Source organism: Phalangium opilio, unplaced genomic scaffold (assembly GCF_054372755.1).
Source record: "Phalangium opilio isolate 3A_F unplaced genomic scaffold, DU_Popi_V2 ptg000031l_1, whole genome shotgun sequence".
Lineage (NCBI taxonomy): Eukaryota > Metazoa > Arthropoda > Arachnida > Opiliones > Phalangiidae > Phalangium > Phalangium opilio.
Genome location: NW_028324158.1, coordinates 12,878,799 through 12,903,437, shown reverse-complemented (window position 1 = coordinate 12,903,437; position 24,639 = coordinate 12,878,799). Strand labels below are relative to the sequence as shown.

Below are 24,639 nucleotides of genomic sequence, written 5' to 3'. Positions count from 1 at the left end.
GGTTAGCGTGTCGAAAGGGTTCCATACTTTCAACTTTTGATAAACGAGCTGTGTACTTCTGCCACTAACGTCTGTCTGTACTCTTATTATCTTTCAAAATTCAATCGCAATATTCCACTCTATTATTACACCCACTCGTTATCGAAACTTATCCAATTCCAAGCAAATTCCGTCTGGTTTGAAATACGCTCTAATGGCAGGGTATAATATTCACCATATTAGACATTATTGCGCTTTAACATTATTCGCTATATCATGGCTTTAAAAAAAAGTACCCCTTCTGTTTCTCCTAACCCCTAGGGAATAAATCAGCGTCTTCAATTTGAAACCGTATTTTAAGAGGAAATTATATTACACTCAAAGCTACGCTCGTCTACGTTTCGTTGTATGGCTTATTGTCAGCTTAGTATGGAATTTCGAGGCATGCAATTTTTTTTTTTTTTGATAATAATATTCTAAGCGGGGTTGGTATCGGGTTACCATCCCATCGAGGCGATTTAAATTTTAACGCGCGCGCTCGTGGTGCTGGTACTCTCTCTCTCCCATCAACTATCCTCTTCCTATTCTTTTTAGGGATGAGTTTTTGGGGTAATCCGAACCCTCTTATATATATATAGTGTGCTCAGCAAACCCTGGCTCACTCCTCTAGAGTAGCGCCAGTGCACCATGGTGCTGTTTTTAAAATAAAAAAAAATTGAAGGAGAAGAGTCCGGTTACTCTATCCTTTCATTATCTTTACTCCGAGCTTACTCTTACCAATTTCTTTTTTTTTTCTTCATCTCACTCTAAAATCAGAAAATTTATTTTTAAAAAAAAAGATTGGAATTTTTCAAAATATAAATTTTTTATTTTTTTCTGTTTGTTGAAGTTTTGTTTTAAAATTGGTGCTATTTTGGGTTATATTCATTTGGTGCTATTTTTGGGTTCAATTCATTTGGTACTATTTTTGGGTTCAATTCATTTGGTGCTATTTTGGGTTGAAATAATTTTGTTTAAATTTATTCTGTACTTAAATTAATTGGTTTTTTAATTTTAATTAAGATCAATACAGCCATGAATACTTCGTAATACCGTTGAATATTAATTTATATTTCTTTCTAAGCCTAATTCCAGTTAGGTTTAGTATACTTTTCACTCTCTCATATTACATTTTTTCTCTCTCAACGATATGGTAATACTGATGTGGTTTTATACGTTGGTCCCTTTGATATTAATAAATCCTTCGTATGCAGAATTCTCTCACGTATCAAAACTAGTTCTACTTTTGGGGGCCTATTTTGGGGTTTGGGTAATTCGTAAAAGGCGCGAGAGGCCCCGTGTGTATGCATGTCCCGGCCCCTATATCTTATCCTGCCCCCCCCCTATCCGTATTAATTCAGAAAAACCCCCTTCAACTTGTTGAAATCGATTTACATAGTAGTTTAGATGGTTGAGAATTAATATTATTTTCTTTTTTCTTTCTTTCTTTGTGGCATCACGCAGTGTTTTGCGACAGTCCTCCCGAACCGGCTCCTCCGCTTGTCCCGTCCCGAAATTTAACAGCGGTTCAACACATCGAAGCCTTCGGTCTCAGGCCTCGCTTGGGTTACCTCGAGAGTGAATGCGAATCGGAACCTCCTTACTTGCCTACCATGCTGACTTCACCATTACCAGCCTACAGCCAACCGGGTAAGTTTAATTGAACTTTTAATTCATTAACTAATTTTTATTAAGAATAATAGCGTTAATTAATTCCCATTGGAATCGAAACTTAAGATACTGGTTATTTGAGCTTCCCTCAAATTTTCAAAAAGGCTTGTACCCTACCTCATTCCCAACTTGTATTACAAGGCGACAATTTTTTTAATACAGAAAAATCCACGTGCCATTTATTTTATGGCTTGGCGCGCGCGCCAAAAAAATATATATTTGGCGCCATTTCAAACACACGTGTTGTCAAAAAGGTGGTGTAATATTCACCTTAGTGGCTTGTTTTAAAGGTTTAAGAGAGAAGGCGCGAACCGAACAGATGTAACAGATGTCGACGGACCTGTTGTTTGAGAAGAATTTATAGAGCTAGCTTGCTGCATGCCCCTTGCCAAATTTCACCGCCCCGTCAAAATGAGGTGCTTATGAATGACGTCATATCACTAAGGAAATATAGATTTCCCAGCATTCTCCGCGTTCTATAGTATAGTATTAACTGTATATTGGCAGGAACTGAGCATGCAACAAACCACATTAGTACTTCCATCAGCTCCTCTTTTTGACTGGTGACATTTAGAGTTCCCTCGCGATCCCTCTTGGTACACAAGGCGTTTATTAAAGAATAAAATAAAAAAACCAGGGAGAAATTCATGGATAACTGGATGGCAAAAGGCCCCTTCTGACTCATAGCTTAAAAAACTACGAGTTCCGCTCTTCATTTTTAGGCCTTGACAGATTCGAGTGTCAATTTGCTACGGCGTAGACGACCCATCCATGCGAGGACTAAACCATTCGCGAATTTTTTTAATTATTACGCGAAACTGGTCTCCTTTATACGAAAATTTGTGAGAGGGAACTTCCATTGTTATTTATCAAGATGATGAGATATATTCATGGGAGGAATGAATTTATTCTAGGATGATCCTATCCGACGTAATATTTTTTTTTTGCCCCTCTTTCGTTCTGCTTCCGCCATGCACATCCTCCGATTCTATTGTTCGTCTCCTCATTTTTATTTTTGAAATTTAGAATTATCTTTTTATGATATTAAGAGCTTTTTGTGGGTGTGGGTTGCACTTTATGCTAACTAAAATAGCATCCTGTCCACGCAATATGTCCCTAGAAATTTCAAAGAGATATTTCAAAATAAGAAAAAGCTAAAATTTTCAGAATTATTTTACAATATTTATTTCCGTTTTAGTTATTTTGAAATTCCTTCTTAGTAGACCTAGGCCTAGGCCTTGTTCATTTCCTGATGATATTACGAAGGTGAAGTTTATAACTTGATGATTGTCAAGGAGTCCCCTAAATTGTATACTTGTATTATATAGGCCTACCGAATTGCATCCGAATCCAAGCAGATGTACACCTAAATATTACGAAACCCGAAATCGCTATTCAGAGGGGTCATGGCCGACTTTAGTGGTCCGGGAAAGGGATTCGTATATCTCGCGTGCGAGGCTTGTCATGGGTCATTTGAACCCCCGATCCCCGGAATAATAAGCAAATACTCTAGGGAGTAGTCCAGACGACCATAGCTTATATATATACATAGACAAGGATGTGGAGAAAATAGAAGCTGAGGAGCAATGGGAAGATGGAGGAGAAGTTGTCGCCTTTACCAATCAAAATGGTTCGGCCCCTTTTTCTCCAATCAAGCATAAATATCGGAGCTACGGTTTCCTTTGAAAGAGAACACAAAACATAAGTAAACTAATCTTAATCGAAGTTTAGGCTACACTAAGCTTAGAGGACTTACGGAACAAAGCTACAATAGTTCAGGGCAAGGATCTCACTTCTTAGTTTAGAAACTTGGATGTAAATTATTTTATATAGGCTAAGATGGTGTGTGTTATATAATCAGATGAAACCTCCTGGGGGATCGTTGCCTTGGTAACCGTATACTTCTCTCCTCTTCCATCCGGTTCGCTCCCTCTCTCTCTCTCTCTCTCTCTCTCTCTCCTGGTAACGAAAGCTTCATTTCCATTAGGAACCACGACTTGTACGAAATTTATATATATTTCCCCGCCAATACAGAAGTAATATATATGAATTTTCGAGTTCAGTATGGCGAAAATTTCAGACTCGGTTTAATTATAGAGTCGATTTCTATGACAGTTTGAGTTTTCGGAATCTTATAAGATACTTGGTATTAAAATAAATGATATGTTGTATAATTTAGCCTCAAAGGCGTCTTAATTCAAATAGGAAAACTTATTTTGTTTTTTTTCTTTCTGTCTTTCTACAAATGATGAGTTGATCCAGATGATGTCTTCTATAATTAAAATTTAATTTAATCTAATTATAATTTCAGATTTGGTGAATGGGCAATCCAAACCATTATTGGATAATAATTTGGAGTCTAATCATACGGAAAATCAAAGAAATAATTCTCAATTAAACAACAGGGTCGAATCTGAAAGGTAAGATATATATTAATATTTCAATATTAATTTCTATTTTCTAAACCATATTTTGATGGACTCCGACAATGCATTGGGGTAAAGTAATTAGTCAAAACGAACCGGGGGGTTGGGAGAATACACTCATCTTTGTAATGGGTTGATTCCATGACCGCGAGTCAAACATTTGCGAGCCACTCTCCTCCTTTAGACTAATTGAAACCGATACCCCCTATCTTTCTCCTCTCTCTCTTACTCTCTCTCTCTCTCTCTCTCTCTCTCTCTCTCTCTCTCTCTCTCTCTCTCTCTCTCTCTCTCTCTCTCTCTCTCTCTCTCTCTCTCTCTCTCTCTCTCTTCTCTCTCTATGTATCCCGCCAACTGGGATGATGTAAGTCGAGTCCTCGTTCATTTTCTCAATGACTCGAAATTAATAGATAGTTTTATTAATCCATAAGAGAACGAATACGCCGGTCGCCACTAGCATGACCCCGGGGTTTAGCATCCAAAAGAGATTATCCTAATATTGACTTAACACAGAGAAAGGGACAGAGAGATGGGGGGAAAGCTCTGGCCAGTTAATTAGAATTTTCCGTCTTATAATATACCTTCTATATAGATAAGCTTGGTAATTATGCTAAGAGTGTACTTTAACTAAACAAGGATGACTTAACCATATTCAACGTGGACCAATATTTTTATATCTAGTTAATTAACGGTGCCATACCGCCCCCCCCCTCAAGCCTGATTTCATGGAATTTCTATCTTATCTTTAAATTTAAATATTCCATTTTTAAATTTTAAATTGAATATCATCGCACTGAATTTTCATACCATTAGTTTATGATTAAATAATGCTACAGGAACAGTATTGGCCCTTCATACCTATAATATTGTAGGAAACAACTATAACAGCACCCTTTTCAGGAATATTCATGGATGAATTATATATAACATCTCTTCATGATATACAGGCTTTTATTGGTGCACGATGCTAAGGCGTTTACGACTACACTTTTCCTTCTTTTTCTCGAGTACCGTGCAAGATGGTGTTAGGTTACTTTGGGAGGTCGTATCCAATCGTGTATCATTGGTATATATAGTTCCGTAATTCACCCCCAGGGATATCCTATAGCCTGAGTGTATGTGAAAAGAATTCGTGATGCATTCCCGAGAAAGTGCGCTTGTTCAAAATTACCCTCTTCGTATGGGTGGAACCACCTGGGAAAGGCGTAATAAAACCAAGTTGGGAAAACCAAAATATTACCTCTCCGTGTCAAGAAGATTATATAAACTTAAAGTATCCAATGAAAACGTTATTATGTTTCTGAGTTGGGGTTTCCCATTTTTGTTGTTGTTTTGAAAAATATATCGCAATGCACGGGCCTTGATAGATATAGGAGGCAATGAATGAAATATATCACAATGCACGGGCCTTGATAGATATAAGAGGCAATGAAGGAAATATATCGCATGCACGGGCCTTGGTAGATATAGGAGGCAATGATAATCTCTCTCTTTGCACCAGAGGTTTATCTTTAATATTTAAATAAATATAATTATTTTTAATTATTTTAATCTTCAATAATTAACATTAATAATAGTTAAATCGTTTAAAATAAAGTTATACCTATTATCTTCTCAAACTTTGCTAATATTGACGTTTAAAGTTAAGGGTACCCCTCTTGCCCGCTTTTTTCAAATTTGGGGTATATATACGATTCGTTTCCATTATAATAGTAAGGAAAAAGCGCAATTGCGAAAACCTTTGGTGGCGATCCCACCTTAGGGAGGCTAGACGTTTCTCGTAACCCTAGCTGATCGCCGCGTATATCCTAAAACCAAACGATGATAATGGAGTAGAAGCCAATGATACAGATTGGTGTCTATGTGGAATAGACGGAAGACCAGTGGATGGTGGTGTTAGAAGCCAGTGTAAGTGCAGACTGGTGTCAATGTGGGATTGACAAAGAGCAGAAGATGGTGGTGATTAGAAGCCAGTAAGAACAGACTGGTGTCCGTGTGGGATGGACAAAGACCAGAAGATGGTGGTGTGAGAACTCAAGTAGAGGAGCCATTTCCGTGACTGTGAAAGCAGTTCGGAAATGGCGAACACGTTTGCTCCGATACGCAAACTGCGAACGCGGTCACGTGGGTGTAACAACGGACAGACAGACAGACACACAGACAGACACACACACAGACAGACACACACACAGACACGGCCGTTACAGAACCTCTCCTGGACTACGTCACACGGAGAGGTAATAAAGGTATTCTAATAGCCAGGCCACCTCTTTACCCTCATGGCTTTGGGTTCCTGCAAAACATTCCATCAGTTTATTCGGCGGACATATTCACACGCCAACATCCCTAGAATTCCCTTCCACTAGCTAGGTGTACGAGACCTAACTCTTCCCAAAGTGTATACTGAATACAAAGTTAGACTTTGTATTACTGAGGCTGTAGAATACGCAGGTTGGTAGCTCCTGCAATTGTGCATATTGACGAAACAGACGTTGGAATTCCTTAACCAATCCCCGTTTCTAAGTCGAAATATGATGGGGAAAATGATGTAATATCGCAAAATAATGACGTGTACTCGAGTTCTAGGGGGAAGTTTAAGCGGACTGATACATCAACGTTAAATTTATCGTATTTTTTGCCCATCAAGCTCGCGAAGACGTCAGATAAAGAATGAGATCCCGTTCTCGTTTCCATGGGTTTTCTTTATGGAAATATCCATGATATTATAAACCCTCCTCATGGTTTTCGTGATGATGTGATAGACACGGTATAAAATAACCCCTTTCATCCCATACTTGGGTTGCTATATAACCCATTTCTATAATGTAATATTGTTATTTAACTTTCGGTGTCATTTTGGAATTTGACGCATTTATTTTTCTTCTAGGATATGTTATTAAATTTAAACTGATAGCTTCATTTTTTGACCCACTACAATTTAATAGAAGCGTAGATAGAATTTCAAGCGCCGTCCGCGTTTATTTCATTTCTAAATTGTTTAACCCATTACAAGACATACTATATAGCTTCGAAAGCGATCCCAAATTATTTTTTCACGTTTTTATAAAGACGTAAATGACCATTTTATATTATATATATATAACAAGATTTAATATTTTCTGGGGAAGATCTCCAAGGGGCAACCTTAATGGCCTAATATTATCATTACGTTCTACTCACTCCATCTCTCCAAAGACCACCTATTAAACTAGATACTCTGCAAATTTCAATTCTCACACGAATATCGATTCTTTGAAAAATTAATCAAGTTGTCATTTTGGTTTTTCGGACTCTCTTACTTTAGAGAAAAGATAAAAGTTCATGTTTGAAATGAATAAATTCGTGGAAGTACAATTTTTTCCTAAGTGATCTCGTTTTTTACGACCTCCTTTTTTTTACTTCTTCATTTTGAGGTTGTGGTCTCCAATACATTCTGCTGGTGGTGAATTCACAATTTAACCCGACCACGCTTTTCCCAACGATTGCAATAAAATATATTATTTTTCTTCCTTTCCTTTCCTAGTTTTTCCTTGAACGTAAGGAAAAGGTCAAATTTCAAATATATTTTTTAATAAGCAACTTCATTTTTGGGGGTCCCCCAAAATAAAATTGGGGTGTAATTTAGTAGTTTTCCTCCTATGCCCCTACAGGCAATAACTTCTAAAATTTATGATCTTCAAACGTTGTGATATTTGTCTAGATCCCCAAAGCTTAAACTAGACGCTATCTTCGCAAAACGTAATCCGTGTAGTTTGATATTGGAAACGTAAACCCTATGGAGGAATATTTGGGGGATGGGGGGAGTGTATCTAAGTCCCAACTGCCTGGCTTGACTCTAAGAGATGGGAAGTATGGCTTACTTCCCCGAGTTTGATAGGGCTATTACGTGACGTTGGTTCCCCTTAACTTCCGATCCTAGTTTGATGCAGTAAGGCGCTAAATTATGTCGTGATTGATACAAGCTCATTAATTAAGTATTGATTAGGATAAATTGACCAAGGCCCGAATTGCTCTATTCCAAGGGGGATTTTTGCCTGAAATTGCGCCATTTGTACTTACATGAATCTATTCAATCTTACCCAGAGTTAAAAAAGCCTAATTTTATTAAGAGTTGATTCAATCTCAAGGGTCAGTCGGGAAGTTGTAAATCAGCTCATAAATTTCGAAGAGTAACTCTATTTATTTGGCATTATTAAATATTCATGTGAGAATGGGGACTTTATTGATACGAATTAATCTGTAAAGAGACAACACCGTGTTTGTTTACCCCAATTAATTTTAATTATAAGGGATTAGGGTACTAATAATATTCATGTGGATATTGTAGATATTAATGTTTGTAGTGTAATGGAACTAACTCCGAAATGGTATAATACATTTCAGGGATTTTAACTCGAGTAACTTCGACCTAAGTCTGAGTTCTGACTGACTACATTAACCGAGATGCACCGCGGGTTTTCGCTCTTCTACGTAAGCTCAGCCGAGTTTGTAATTTAAATGACTATTTAGTGTAGATACGTACCACCACGTAAGGGGATTTCTAGACTGGTAAACAAGAGAGCATTACCAAATGTTGCGGCCCCTGTCTACCAATATGAACGTGATGTTTACTCGAATTAGCTATAAGAACTCTCCCAAATTTGAACGTGAAATACCTCCAATATATTGGATAAGTGTGGAGCTAGTTTGTACGTTTGTCATGACTCTTAATTCTAATTAATTAGACTTTAAATCAATAATTATACAATTGAATTACTTTAATTTGTATATAGTTTAACCACGGATGAGGAAAATATATTAAGCTTGAACTCTGTTTAAAAATGAGACAGAAGCGACTCAGGCTCCAGTTTGAGTTGTTACAATACATGTATGTTTTAGCTTCGTTGGAAGTTTTACGGGAATTGGAGGCAGTATTTTGTATCCCCATGGTATTTCTGGTTCATCTCATTTCGGGAGCACGATCATTCCTTTGATGACGGATTTTACATCCTTTTTCGCGAGATATCAACGTTCCTTTTTAGTTTCTTTTTGCTCTTTCTCTCTCTTGAAAATTTATCTGTTTATTCCGGTAGAGTGAGTTTTTATTAGGCAACGTTCTGTATATTTTTTATATCCCTTTTTTATTTACTAATATATTTCCTAGGAATATGTTTATCGTTTTTCAATGGTCAAATGGTCAGACAAAATATATGTAAACATCGTTTCGCAACTTGGGGGAAAAACTGTGTGAGATATAATTCAATTGGCTGGAATAATAAAAACATAATAACTGGGAATTATGTTAAAAGCAGGTCCTTAAACGTGTGTTTTATTTATTTCGTATTATTATGTGTTTGAATGTATATTGTATTAGAACTCCCCGTGGATAATGTTTTTCCATGAACTTACATGGTTATTTAGAGTATTGATGGGTCCATTTATAAGGTTATCTTGCAGCTCAACTTTCATTTTATGCTTAGACGTAATTTTTTTTCTGAAATGATTTGATAATTAAATAGAATTAATGCATAAAAAACCCGTTAATTCTAACTGGATTTTAAAGATGAAACGCGAGCGAACCTTTCAAGAGTCTTGGAGGGGATATTTGAAAGACTAGCTACTTTTAATCTCCTTTCCGTTTTTCGGTAATACTTTAAAACGTAATGTCAAGAAGAAAGTGCGTAGAATTTAGTGGGTAAGACGAAGAAGGCCAAGTGTTCTTCGAACCGAAGCAAATCTCCCCTTTCTCTATATATATTTTGTTTACTTTCCTGGCGAAAGAATGTTTCCCGATGGTTAAGCTTTTCCTTATTTCCTTCTCCTTCCTGAAGCCTTAAATTTAACCCCCCCCCCGGGAACTCATTCCCCCCATTCATTCTATAAAACGTTAAGCCTCGTCCGTCCTTTTTTTAAAGTCAACAGAATAATGGTCTTGGCCAGCCAGTTTTCAGGCACAAAGTACTCTTTCAAAAATTTGCCTGTACTTCTTCCACAAGGGCAACGTTGTACGTCAGTTTTGGCCCTTGGCTCGCCGTGCGGAAGTTTTAAAACGTCATCTCAATCGCGGAGTTCGACGCGTTTTAAACCCTACTTTTAGGTACTTTTCTAAGGTTAACTATACCGTACTCGGTATGGAACCTTTAAAACGGTATGAACCTTTTTTCACCCTCGGTTTGCGCGTGGGTGTCTGGGATAGAACGTAAAATATAATTCGGTTGGACGATCTGACTGGCATTTTTCGCATACTTTTGCCGCCAAGGCTTAACGTTGGAATTTTGAGAGACGACCTCTACGTAGTATGGAGAGCCCCCCATTATCTGATAAAATTATATGTACTACAAATAGGCTTAGATACTGCCCCGTACTGGAGGCATTTTTGTATTTCCCCAATTTTCCGTACTATCTAACCCTAACTGAGAGTATACTCTTTCATTAATTATCCTATACCCTATTTCCCGAAAAACGATGTGGGGCTCATACCCCCTCCCCCTTACTCCCCTACAAAGAGCCATTTTAGGCGCGAAAACCCCTTTAGGTTCTGCTTGTTGTTTTTCCTGCACAGAATATAACGCTTTTTCATTTCCACCAAGTTACCAAGTTTTATCTAAAAGGTAAATTACGCTTTTACCTTTCATAATTAGGCTTAGCTTGGGGGAAGATTAATATGGTCTAAAATAGACAAAATTCTTTGGAACAGTTTATGGAGATACAAATTTGAAACTTTGATTTTACAGGACTTACACCTTTTAACTTTTATTAAAAATAATTTAAAGTTTATGATGTTAGTTGACATTAAGACTGACTGTCGGCCATTATAACTCACTCTTTACTTTCAAATCTCCGTCAGTTTCTCACCCCTGAAAACTGTTTTCCCGCCCATCTTCAGTTTTGAACTGAAGATAAATATATTTGCTTCTAAAATATCTAAAAGTATATATATAAATATATATAGGGGGAGGGGATTCTTGAAAAGTGGGTATATAAATGATGAATGAGTTTGAAGCCAAGTTTTCCTTGGAAATATTTCACTGTATAGTAGAGCTTTTGGCGGGAAAGCCCAACCCCGCTTTTTCCCGCCTTTTCATTCGTTTTCGGGCCCTTTTCTGTCCGAAAACTAATTTATACCCGCGGGTGGTGGACCCCCTTCTACCAAGATAGTTGTCATACTATAGCACCCTACGCAATATATACTAACCATGAAGAAACGTTCTTCAAAGTTCCCAGAGTGCACTGCGGGCTAAGAGAAAACCACCACCATGCACCACCACCTCCTTAATGCGTTTCCCCTTTCAGTAAACTTTAAAGTAAATTTTTCTCTTCTCTCTGGTTTTGTTTACAGGATATACAGTCAGCCACAACCTTTCACCAAAGGTGATACTACGAACATTCCAATGCCGAACTCAACATCCACGACGACTTTAGCTAGTAATTCGGTTATTACGACAACCGTGACGTCAGCCGTTGGTGGACCGACGTACTCGAATCCTTTGCCCGTCTTCTGCAGTACGCCCAGTTCGACGACGGGACCGATGGTGCCAGTGACCAACTGCGTCAATCCTCAGCTGATCCAAGGCCCGACGGTGGCCGGCAATAATAACCGCGCCCCTTTCTCCGCCACTTCCGCCTTCGCCTCCTCCGCCCTCTCAACTTCCAGATTTCACTTCCGGAAAGCTTGTAACCATTATTGCTCCTGGAAGACAACTTGTATCGTTCTCATTTGTCTAGTCGTTATTCTTACCACCATCTTGGCCTACTTAGCCGGTAAGTTCGGTTTTCATTAATTATATAATGATAATAAAAAAATAGACCAGTAGGCCTACAGTTTCGAAAAAGATCCCTCGTCCAATTAAGGCAAAAGGAACTTCCTTGGGGTATACCTTCTTTTTTAATAACTATCGCGCAACAATAGTATAGTAGAGTTTCCGCGGAAGGGATTAAGACTGGGTATAGGAAGAAGATGCTTAATCTTCTTAGGGAATGTTGGTTCATGGTCTTTTCCCCAATTTTTTTATACCTAGTCCCTAGCTGAGACTCAGATCCAAGAATCCCAGAGTCTTAGCTAACGTAAGCTGGAGTAGATTATTTTAGTTGTACTACTAGGCTAGGTCTACTATACTTTTAGCTCTAAAAGGTCGTAGATATACTATAAATGAATGAAATAATTGATGTATTTTCAGCTATGAGTTCCTTGAATGATTTTCCTGAGATGAATCGTCAATGTATCGTTATGGAGGATCAAGATGTTCCTTATACCGCCACGGGTTTACCGGTCACGGCTCCGTCAAATGGTAAGCTCTCTCTCTCTCCATCTATTGTTTTTCTGTGATATGCCATGTGACTGTACCACGCTGGACCATTAGTGCCAGAACCAATCACTCTTATTTCTAAGCTCGTTCGCCAAAGAAAGAAAGAAAGGAACCCGGCCCCCCAAAACCCTGTACCAACCAAGTTCCAGTTCCATTTCCTTTTGTTTTTGGTTTTTGCTTTTCTTCCAGGGTTTTTTGTCTGTGAAATAGTTTTTATCCCCCTTGGTATATGAGATGGTTTAACCGTTGAACCTTCTTGCAAGTAGAGACCGGTCTATGTACATTCTCTGACTTGTCGTTTTTGTCGCGTACCATCTGATCTGCTACGATGTTTTTTCTCTCTTTGTTCGTACATACATGTATACATTTTAAAAGAGAAAAACCAGTTTTCTTTTAGGGATTTCAAAAGAAAACTCCCCAGTTTTAGTTTTCTTAATAACGAAATTAACTCCAGACTTTGTTTCGTAATTAATTTTCTCTTCCTTGTTCAATTTATTTTAAGTAATGAAAAATTAACTATACCAGGGTATATTTCTGTTACTACTTTTGCCGTAATTAATTTCATTGGTTGCTTGAAATAATTTCAACGGCAAAGAATCTCCTAAGAGGATTTGTTCCTTATTTTGTTCTTGTTGATGAAGTGAATGGCCTTTTAACCTTTTATTTCTAAATTTCTCTTATTCCCAAGAAAAGCTATTTATTGTTGAAAGAAAAGAAATATAGAGGACTAAATAATTAATTTAACCTTTAACTATTTAAGCTTATGGGTTAAGAAATAAGTTTAGTCGTTATAGGTACCCTATGGTATAATTTGAAGAAATTTGATGTTTAATATTTTAGCAAATGTTATATCATGATTTATGGGTTTTTGTATATTTTTTCTTTAGCTGAGCACAAGGACGGTGGAGGTGGTATGGGAAGTGGTGGTCTGGGCTGGTCAGGCGGCAACGGTGGAGGAAGTGGTGGTAACGGGAAATGCAATCTACTTCCGAACGACATGAGCGCTTATCAACGCGTCTCCTTGGGCGATTCCCTGTTTAAGAATCTGCAACCGAGACAAAGCTGGAACGTTTGGTTTAGCCATCCCAACTCTGGTTTCATCAGGTTTAATTTCACGGTGCCTCACGGGAGCCGCCTGGCCCTCATCGGAAGGAAAAATGATCCGCCAACCATATCGGCGCACGACTTTACCGAGGTCATCGGTGATGATCACAGAAAGACCTACAAAAGGACATCAATGGTCAGTACAAGTACTTCTTCTACCTATTCGTTCAGTAGATGAAATGGTTTAGGATACCCTTTACGATACCACGCCCCCAGGGATTCCTAGCAAACCTATAGTGGTAATAGTTATGACCCAATGATATATCGACGACATAGTTTTGTTATTCTCGTCCTAACTCTGAAGATATCTTCAGTTTCCGTGACGCTGCCCCCTGCTGGACACGGGGTGCTATTCGGAGATATCCCCTCTATAACCCAACTACATCTTTGGGTTTTTATATTAAAGATATTTTGGAGTTTTTGCAAAGATGACCACATGCCCATTTCGCCACCCCATCCGCACGTGGTTTGCAATATTTCCCATAACCCATTTAGGGTGTCCGTGGGTGCACCCGCTTCGTTGAAAAATTCATGAACCTCTCAGACGATATTCCTATATCGCCATCTCACACCGTAGGATTCCCCCATTTTTTTGTGTGTATTCATCTTTTGATATTGAACAGCCATCTCACGCTCTTGGTCTTCCCATCTCTCCATCTTGAGTCATCAAGTGATTTTCTTCACTGAAAATCGTTTTGCCTAACCCTAGAATACTCCATTCTCCGTTCGACCTATCTCGATGAATACTTGGGGCTCTTCTCTGGTCATCTTTTCATCTTGAGTTTCTCCTTTTCTCTCTCTCTATTCCATCTTGGATATTATTCAGAACGGGGTCTTGTTCAAATTTCCTCTTGACGAAATTATTGATAGTGATAGTCCGCCAGTAATCCGATTTTTGGCGGGGTGTCACGTTGACTTATGGTAGATGGACGATTCCCCCGGAACATATCTTGTCTTTGAGGGGCTTTCTCCTCCCCCCCAAAAAAATATTCTCCCTTTTTCAATAGTAATTCTGGGGTGAAACAAGATGCGTTCTGAAGACCTAAAACGTGATACTTGCACCCATGGATATGGTTTGTCGAAACGACCTCTCCCATTTCGGTTAGCCCTGGACACATTTCAAATTGTAATTCTACAAACCATGAAGATGGTCGATCGTGTTGGGGAACTAAAATGAATTACACTTAGTTCCGATCTCTTTGTAAGGATGCTTGTATACTTCTTTTGGGGTGACGAAATTGTTTTGATGCGTCTTCAGAGGGTGTTATGATTATGGTTTGAGAACTGATTGTTTCCTCGCGGTTTGACAACTGTAACTTAGTTTAGTTTGGGGTGGAAGAATTTATTGAATTTTGGAAACGTTTTAGTTAGGATTTTGATGAATTAATATGAAATTTTTGGACATTAAACTTAAGCCTCGAATTTTTATTTCTGTAATTTCAGTTACGTGAAGAAGTGAGCATAGTTCAATACCTCGTACCAGGCGACTGGTACCTGGCTATCGTTAACGATGACAATGTACCAGTGGATGTTTCTTTGCAACCAAACACAGCCAGTAAGTACAAAGATTGCTTTATCATAATCATGGACACAGTAGACCAGTCTGGTATGAAAAAAAAAGTTAAAATATTTCCGTGGAGAACATGTAATATTTTTGGGGAGCTTTTATAAAATCCGTGTATGGAACCATAATTCAAAGACAGTGTACATTAGAGTTGTATCCTGATCCTCCATGAATCGATTCCATTATCTCAGGAATATTCCCCATTTATTTCATTTCAAATTTAGTTATTTTGAAAGCGAAGTTATAAGGGTTAGAGATAGTAATTCATGGAGGAGTTTAACGTATTCATGGCTTGAATTCTTACCTTTTTGAGCCTTTGTATCCCGGTGTAAATGTATATAAGAAACATTTTCACCGTTGGCCGCTGTCTATACGAGTTTGTCTGGGTTTTTGGTTGCAGTCGTAAAAGTGTAAAACAATAGAGCGGCACTAAATTCTCATTTGTGTCTCTGAAGGAAGAGGACTTCGCGGACTATTTCGATGCCCGAGACCCCCTCCCCCAAGCCCCTTTAACCCCGCGGGGGGTTCTACGAAACGGATAAACGGGAAGCACGGGGGGGGAATAAAGAGATATCCAGCTGTTTTTAATCACGGAAGAGTTGTTCTACCCGACTTATATAAGCTGACTGGACATTCGCAGATAACGCTTTAGGCTTATCTAAACCTTTTCTCTCTCTCTCTCTCTCTCTCTTTGTCTTATAGGTCAAAAGAATAAGACATACATATCCTAGAATTTATACGAGAATATTCCCATAGGCTAGATTTAACAAATTAGGAATTTCGCGAATCAAATTTTATACCTGGAGGTTGTCCTTTCAAAAGTCTTAATTACTTTAGCTCTGTTTGATGAAGGCCCCCAAGTAGTTGGTAAAATTGAATAGACTAGCCTAAAATTTCGTCTACAACTCCGTGCCCAATTAATTTTACTGGAAATGTTTCTAAGTTCTCGACTTCTGAAGTTCCAAAAATAGACTTTGATATTTTAATTCCTTTCAATGTTTGATTACTGAAGTAGACCCAAATATTTCCATTGAATAGACTAGAATTTGGTCTACAACCCATGCCCAATTTATTTTTACACGGAAAGTTTTCTAAGCCTAACTTATAAAGTTAGAAAAGTCCAGTTAAATAATTCAAAGGCAAAAGAAAACAATGTACACCTTCGAATTATTTTTAAACTTAGATCGAATGTAAGAAGACAGTTTTTATTGTTCATTCCTACCTTATCCGTGTTTTTACCAATATTAAACTTTACTATATAGGAACATTGACAATATCTTTTATTGCAATGCAAATATTTTATTTAGTTTTATAATATTCAACAATACTAATCCGATTGTTTAGAATTCCAAACACGTGAATACAGTTATGAGAACACTCCCCTATAAATTTAAAACTAGGGGCATTAAAGTTAATTATATTTTGTTAGCTCTTGTTCCTACCTAAGCACGGAAAATAAATTTTCAACTAATAGTATATACCGTCCAGTTTATAATATCATATGAACGCTGATCGTTGACCAATCGATTATTCCCCCAAAACTAGTATTGACCAATGATATTGACTCTTAGATTATAGTTTAATGATTGCAAACCGGCTAGGGTATATTATCCCCTCATCGCTTAAATGCTAATAAATGGGAAGCGGAATTTGAACTGGGCATATATCGTTATAGAACCTCCAACGTGTTCCCCCCCTCCCCTAAAAGGCCAAGTGCACCTAATCGATATTGGACCGATAGAGATTATTAATATCGCAAGACAATATTTGCTCGACCTTATGCTAATCACGAACGTTTCTTCCCGTTTTATTCAGTCGATTTTACTATAGTCTCTTCAGTTCATTATATTGTCGTTATAACTAGAATTTATATAAAGAGGTTGAATATTTTTTTTTTATTTAAACAAACGCTTCTTTGAATTGAAATTAGTTTAATACATTTACTAATCTAAATAGGTCAAACTAACTTTTAATTTTAATGAATACACAAGCGATTTTTAAAGCAATAACTATAATTATAAATAATCAAGTCAAATCATTTTGAAAGGTCAAAGTTCAATAACAAATGAATCAATGCATGCATGCAGGAAGAGGGCTTAATTTTTAATTTATCAACTGATTGAAAGCAATTTCGTACGGATATTTAGTTAGTTAGTTTTGTAAAAGTCGTTTGCTAAAACTGATTCGTTCTTAAGTTCCGAGAGTAATTTTAGCTAGTTATTAATTAAACAGGAAATTAGCTTTTATTTTGTCATTAAAAATAAGCAAGCTTGAAGAGAAGAGTGCGTGAAAACGAACGAACGATGTTATCGATAGAATTTTCACTCCACCCCCAAGAACTGCAGAATTCACCCGTTTAATTACAGTAATGCTAAATTAATGAATTTCTGGGGAAGCTTCCTAGATGCCTCGGGGGTTAAAGCCCCAGCAGAGAGAGGGGGAGGGGGCGGGACGTTTCTGGAAGGCAACTTCTCCCCCCCCCCTCTCGGGCATGCAAGATCTGATTACAGGCGTCAATAAGTTTCGCTATATACCCACTTTTCCCTTCAACCGAAAATTCCAATAAAACTTTCATTTGACTCTCTCGTATCTTGTACAGAGCTCAATATAGATAACCATAACTCGAAGTAAAACGAGCTAGGTGAATACAAGCGTAGTATATTTGTGTATTTACGCGTATTACTTCAATGTGTGGGCTTCTTTATATTATATTTTCTGTTGTCTGTATGTATGTTCATTCTTCTTATCTTTGTGTGTCATAGATGACGTGCCAACTTCGTGTCCCAGCAATTGCCACGGTCACGGGAATTGCCAATTGGGCAAGTGCCACTGTTTCCCAGGATACATCGGACCCGACTGCGCTGACAGTAAGCTTTTTTTTCTTTCTTATTTCTCTTTCGACTTAATCTACGAGCGAGCAACCCGTCTTTCTCCGCTAATTAGCGCTAAGCGCCTAAGCTCATTAACGATCCCGGTCCCGAGTAACTAACTTTTCTATTTGGACCAATCAAAAAACCGTATACTGGCTTGATCAAAGATACCTTAGATACTTGGGAAAAGGGTTGACTTACCTTTAATACCGCTTCGTCTTTTACAATTAAGTTTTTCGTTCAAGTCTAGCTTTCTCATGCAGTAGGTCTTTGAATTTCATCGCATTCCATTCAAGATTTAGACTATACCAGGGTTAATTAATCTTTGGGTGGTGACTGTACACGTTTGTTACAATAAGGGGGGTTAGTCATGGGGCTATCCCCCTCCAACCAAAACCTTCAGGGAGCAGTTGTACTTATGAATTACAGCGGGAAAGAATTAGAAGTACTTCAGAATGTCAGGGGTAACAACCAACGAGCCCCATTCTTGAAGAATTTCCGGTATGGAAGGGGAGAGAATTTTCCACTCCGTGTCAAGAGGGATATGGGTAATTGACCGTAATTAATTATTTAATTACCTTCAGAAGATAAATTTGAAATACCTCAATTCATTTTAACCCTTTACATCTAAAAATAATTCCGTTCTACTATAACTGAATGAGTGGACATCGCCTTGTCCAGTGATACATTTGAGCTTAAGATTTTGCCTCGAAGGAGATTTTCTCCCAGAAAGAATGGCAAGTGCAAGTTTAGCATTTTGAAACAGTATAGGCCAGGTTAGAGTACTTACCAATCTCGAATTATCTTATAGTGTAGGCAGATTAAATTGGCAATACGCTTAGAATTGCCAAAAAGATAATGGGAAATGTATAGCAAACGCAATCTTTTCCACGTTGTATGCACGAAACGTCAGGGTATAGGCCTAGTGGCATTTCTCCGCCTTTTACCGTATTAAATCGTATGTAAATTTAATACAAAGTGCGTAGATGCGACCAAGCTTCAGTCTTTCTATTCCGGATAAATAAATGGAACTTGTAAAATGCAAATCCGAAATTGAATGCAGCTTCGTATATATGTGTATGTAGAATATTTTGTGTAGCAAAATATTTCAATTGAATATCGGACTATAAGGACATTTTATCGAGGAATGGTTTCGACCGTTGTTATACCACGGACTTGTAAAATCACGTTATATGAATCATTCATAAATTTTATATAGAAATACTTTTCGGCATTCCTATTTTATGCTAATATAATTCCTTGTCGCATATTTCCAATGTTATAGATAATAATATCTTCCTATGTATGGCACTAAATGGTATGTGTTTAAAATATTCTACGTTCAGTGACATTTAATTCAAAGCCTAGATACGATTAATTTAGCCTAGGTAGTTGTAAATATTCCTTTAAACATTAACGTCAACCTTAAGTGAAGGTCTTTTTTCTTTTGTTATGGTTTCAGGCATAAAATTCAAAAAACTAAAAAGACCCAACTGTGATATAAATCAGAAATTATTCAGTATAAATAAAAACTGAAAATATAATGTTTATAACAGACTGTTGCAATGATGGGAACATAACATACATTTTGGCTTGGTATATGCGTGCCCTCATTTTAGGGTAAAAGAAATATATATATAAATTATATCGTTATCCAAACACCGGTGTTTTAATGGTGTAAGGGCATTTTAAATGAGATGTTTGAGGAGTCATTTTGAATGGAGTTTTATATATGCAAATATATTACGGGTCTGAGTATCTTAACCATGCCATCTACTAAGGGGGCCCGACACGCACTCTTTACCAAGTATACCGAGATCTCAAAATGGCTCTACGCCCAAGTTTGTGGGGCTAAATACCCACTAGGGAGTAGAAAAAGGGTCCTCCGTGATAGCGAGTATACTCCGAACTCCACCCCATTTACTCTAGATTACTATGGGTTCGCCTATATTAAAAATCAGGTTTTGACGTTTTGGGTTACGTATTATCGGCTTCTCTATTTTGCGATAAAACGAATTTATAGTCTTATATATACCTTATTTTTGTCGCTTCCAAGGCACTCAAGGGGTATATATATAGTCGCTCAATTAAGCCCCGTTGAATGGTTAGACAAGAAAAAGACTTTTTAATTCCCCAATGAAGGCTTGTTTCTCTTCTTCTTTAAGTAATACTCCCGTCGTGAGCTTACAAAGATCTCTTTTGGAGGAAAAAAAAGAATGAAAATTCCCCTCTGTAGTTTCTTTTGTTGCAAAAACAACTTCTAGATTCTTGATCCCGCTGCTAGATCCATCCAGAAAAGAAATATATATATGCGACAAAAACATTTTTGGAAGTCATTTTCATCGATCCCCTTTCTCCATCTTTTCCTCCCGCGGGGGGGGGGGGAGTTACTTCTTGCCCCCCTGTAGGGGGAACTCTCGTCTTTAATTGCTTTTTTTCTTCCTACTCGTTCCTAGCTGCATGCTCCTATCCCGCGAGAACATTAATTTCGACCAAGGCATAGCTAGGTTTAGTTTGGGCAAAAGAGCTACGTACAAACCTCGAGCCGAGGCTTAAAGAGAAATATTTTTGTACGCGCCAGTTATTGGTAACCACGCGCTACAACCCTCACGCGCAAACCCTTTTTGCGCAATCTGGTAATACGCAAATGTACGAGGGAATGAACTAAATGGGGTTACATTGAATAAACACTATTTTTAGCTTTAGACGTATTCAATCATTGTTAGAGAACGAGAATACGTTTTCTTTGAAATAATAGAAGGATATTAGGGGAGAATGGAAAAAATAGTTGGGAGGCGTTCTTGAATTCCACCCACAAATACCTTTATACAAATTACCGCATTGAAAAATAACGATAAGGAAAATGTTTTAATCGGTGTGCGCGAGCGACGGATTCTAATGAAAGCTTAACGTGCTTTTTTAGGGGTTGGATACTTGCATTTTTATATATGTAAGTGAGAGAGGGATTTCAATAAAAATACGCCTAGTATCCAACACCTCGGGATTTGATAGGGAGAGGATGAAGGAATAAAGAAACGAATGAAGAAAAGTCTTTGCTTCTCCGTTTGCCTCTCTCCATCCTTGGTCCGTTGATGAGGGAAAAGTTCGTCTTGATTTATTACGAGATGCAATTTAGTTTCTTTTGAGCTTCCTTCCACGCACTCCAGATCAGAGAGAGAGAAAGAGAGAGAATTTTTCCCCGTGTTTTCGATAAGCCCCTAGTTTTGTTCTAGACGTCTTAATTATTATCTGAAGGATAATTTTTGTATTTTTTCTCGCTCGGCTCTGTCTCGATCAACAGCTAGTTTTCCATCGCTTGATTTCCAAAACTAAATTATTTATTATCTTCCTGTTCTTTATTCGCCAGAATAATATTTGTATACGTAAATTTTAGTAAGGAATTCCTTAAAATTCCTTGAAAATTCTTAATCCGAAGATAAATTATTCAGAACGTGTTGCAGCGTTGTGTAGGGGGGAAAAATCCTCTTTTCTCATTAAAAGCTTTGGGGCTTGGCCCCCAGGACCCCATCTGCCTGCGCCTGCACGACCCAATTTCGACAGAGACAGCAGTTAAAATTAAAATATTTTAAGGAACAACTTCGGGAAAGTTTAAGGAAGAAGCCGCTAAAATATACCAGCTATTCCATGAATTTATTAAAGAACTTCATGAATGTAATATTTGGAAGTTAACTCATCCACAATTCTCAACTAACTATCGTATAAGGCAGAAAGCGTGTCACGTGTTCTTTGGCCATAATTACTTAATATTAATATTAACTTAGTTTAACTTTTCATTAAAGCAACGTGAGTAATTGATGGTTCAATATTCATGGAGGAAGTAAATAATTCGTGATAGTTAGACCTTATTTTTCTCGTCTCTATTCTCTCTAGGGGGGGGGGTGAAAAGGGAAGGGGTTAAAGTGGGCCAAAGTCTGAATTTCGATTAAAAATGTTCGCACTAGGAAAGGATGGAAGAGTGTTAGATGAAATTCCGAACTTAACAGGACCATCTATTTTGGCCGCAAAATTTTCTTTTGTTTTCCGTTGTACTTTATTATCTGTATTGTACTGTTGCCTTCAGCGTCAAAGGGGATTAAAAACGAATAATTTTATCGTTGCCAACTTTTAAGATTATAAATTTCTCGCAACCGAATTCCCGTCTGGACTGCAAGTAATCATCAGCATATATATATAAATATTTCTACTTTTATCCTTAAGAAATATCGAATATTACGTCTAGGCTAAGTCTTTCTTTGAAAAGAAGAATGAAGTTCCGAACTTATTTCCCTATTAAACTTCGCAAAGTTTTCTAATTTAAAAATATTTTTAATTTTAATTTAAAAATATTGAAGTTGGTTTGAAGAATATTTATTCAACTTTGATAAAGGGTACTTTTTGAAATTAATTTCGTGTCAAGTTTAAGTCTTTGAATTTTTCCAAAAACCTAGCGACGAAATTTCAATTCATAAAAGTATACCTAATATTTTAAATCTCTGATATTAAATTAGAAGCCATAGGAATATTTCGATGACAAGATATTGATCTATCCTAAATATTCAATACAAAAATTTGGGCTGAATTTTATCAATAAATGAAATATATTTTGGGGAATTATTTATCCTGCCTTGAAAAAAATAAAATACGTTAAAATTATCTGAAAAATCGGTTATTTTTACCTGTATTTTTGAAATATATATATTGGGTTTGGCAGTTTTGTGGATTCCAAAAATTACTTCGTATTTTTGGGGGAACTGATAGGGATGTATGGGGGGGGGGCAACCAAAATAAATGACTGTTGGAATCCCAACACAACCCCCAATTCTACTTACCCAATCCCAACAACCAACCCCGACCCCAGAGCTAAGGCTTTAATGTGCCCAAGAATAATCGCCACTCTAGCTTCTGAAACTTTCCATCTCAACCCTTTCCCCCTTCTCCTCTCCCCAAAAACCTTAACTCTTTTCCCACTTAATCGATAATCCGGGCAACTTGCTTTAATTAACGATTAGAATTAAAACAGCTTTCCACTTACATAACCGCCCCTCTCCCCTCCACCCCGACCCCATTTCTTACTATTATTTTAAAAACCAAGTAAGTCCACTCCATTTAATGAAGTTTCAGGTAAAAATAACGAAGGTGCAGGTTAATTTAGATACGACATTTTAGCTGTGGGTTTTACTTTAGAATATAAGGGGGTATTTTAAAACCCCTACCCAGAAGGTTACAATTTAGTTTAGTTTAATTCATTTATTTAACTAATTGAAAGGACTTCTCAAAATAGCTACAAATGCAATTCGTTTTATTCAGGAAGAATTAAACTGCCCACTTTTTCGTAATTAGCCCCTACTCCACTTAACAGAAACCCCAGAATTTATCTTATAAATATCTTAATTAAACTTATACTTGTTAATTACACATTAATGTTTTAAATTGGTTGCTATTTTTAAGACATTATTATACTGTACATTCAAATTAATTACATCCGAAATTTTCTACGGATTAATTTTTTTAAAAAATATTAAAAACTCATTCTAATTTTCTTTTTTAATTTTAAAAAAATTGCGGAGCATTTTGGATTAAGTCTAAGGTTTTTAAAGAAAAATATCCGAGGAAAAAAATTGAACGAGAGACTTGTAGCCCAGAAAGAAAAGGGAATTAGCATATCAATGAAATGGCGCAGCGAAGCGAAGCTCCTTCGACAAAAGCCCCTTTTTTTTTCATTTCTTGATTTAAATTTCTTTTTATAAGGGCTAAAAACGAATTTTTCGTGCCTGTGCCTTTGCCTTACGAACCTTAAGCCTTATACGAGCTTGATAATCTTTACCCTTCCTTACTTTTTCAATATTCCCACTAGAATTCAATTTTTTTTCTCTCTCTCCCTAACTCTCTCTCTCTCTCTCTCTCTCTCTCTCTCATCCTCTCTGTAGAGAACTAGGTACATCTAGGCTTAGCACGAGCTTGACTATAAGATTTCGGATTTCTAAAGTTAGAAAAAAAAAAAAAGAAATAAGTATCGTACATGAATCTATTCAATTCTTCCTTGAATATTTATCGTAATAGATATTTTATCCACTTCTTATTTTACTTCGAGCTCAAATGATTATATCTTTTAAGTATATATTCATGATATAATTGAAATAAATACTTGAAACTAGAGAGAAAGAATCAAAGCTAAAATTCATCGATAGTTAGAATTTTTTATTATTTTTTTTTTTTATAATTAATGTCTCCTGATAAAAGTTTCAAAGGTATAACGAAAAGAAAAAAAAACCACTTTAATGGTGCAGATACCTTCTGAATTTTTACTGTAATCTCATGGGAGATTAATCCCCATACTAACTAATCCATCAAATATTTCTTGTTATATTAATTACCCACGAGACTAATTGCCTTGCCCTATCATGAACTTTTGGTTTTTATTTTATTTTTTGGTTAAAAATCAGAATTTATTGGAAAACATTGATTACTTTTGCAAGAAAGATAGCCTGGCGCTCAAAGCTAAGGTGTTTTCTGGTATTAGGAAGACCTTTTGTTACTACTACTTACTTGGTTATGTGTATTTACTTTAGCTTGGGAACATTCCATAGGGATTTATCGATTTTCTCCGGTGGTGTAGATGCTATATAGCGGCTGAACTGGAAAAAGCTTTTCCGTCCGTCCGTTCTTCGAAGCAATCTAATAAGAAATAGCGTAAATGCCTACCA

General features: G+C 37.0%; 1 protein-coding gene across 3 annotated transcripts in view; it reads left to right on the top strand.

The window, feature by feature from the left end:
• The window catches only part of LOC149690712 (teneurin-m-like), a 143,772-nt gene that overhangs the window by 91,743 nt on the left and 27,390 nt on the right, over window positions 1–24,639 (top strand). For all 3 annotated transcript variants that reach the window (XM_089870325.1, XM_089870324.1, XM_089870323.1), the window contains 7 exons: window positions 1,483–1,668; window positions 4,001–4,109; window positions 11,431–11,852; window positions 12,269–12,379; window positions 13,285–13,637; window positions 14,945–15,056; window positions 17,828–17,932. In XM_089870325.1, the coding sequence (XP_089726451.1) occupies window positions 1,483–1,668; window positions 4,001–4,109; window positions 11,431–11,852; window positions 12,269–12,379; window positions 13,285–13,637; window positions 14,945–15,056; window positions 17,828–17,932 (1,398 nt within the window). The remainder of the gene's footprint in view (window positions 1–1,482; window positions 1,669–4,000; window positions 4,110–11,430; window positions 11,853–12,268; window positions 12,380–13,284; window positions 13,638–14,944; window positions 15,057–17,827; window positions 17,933–24,639) is intronic.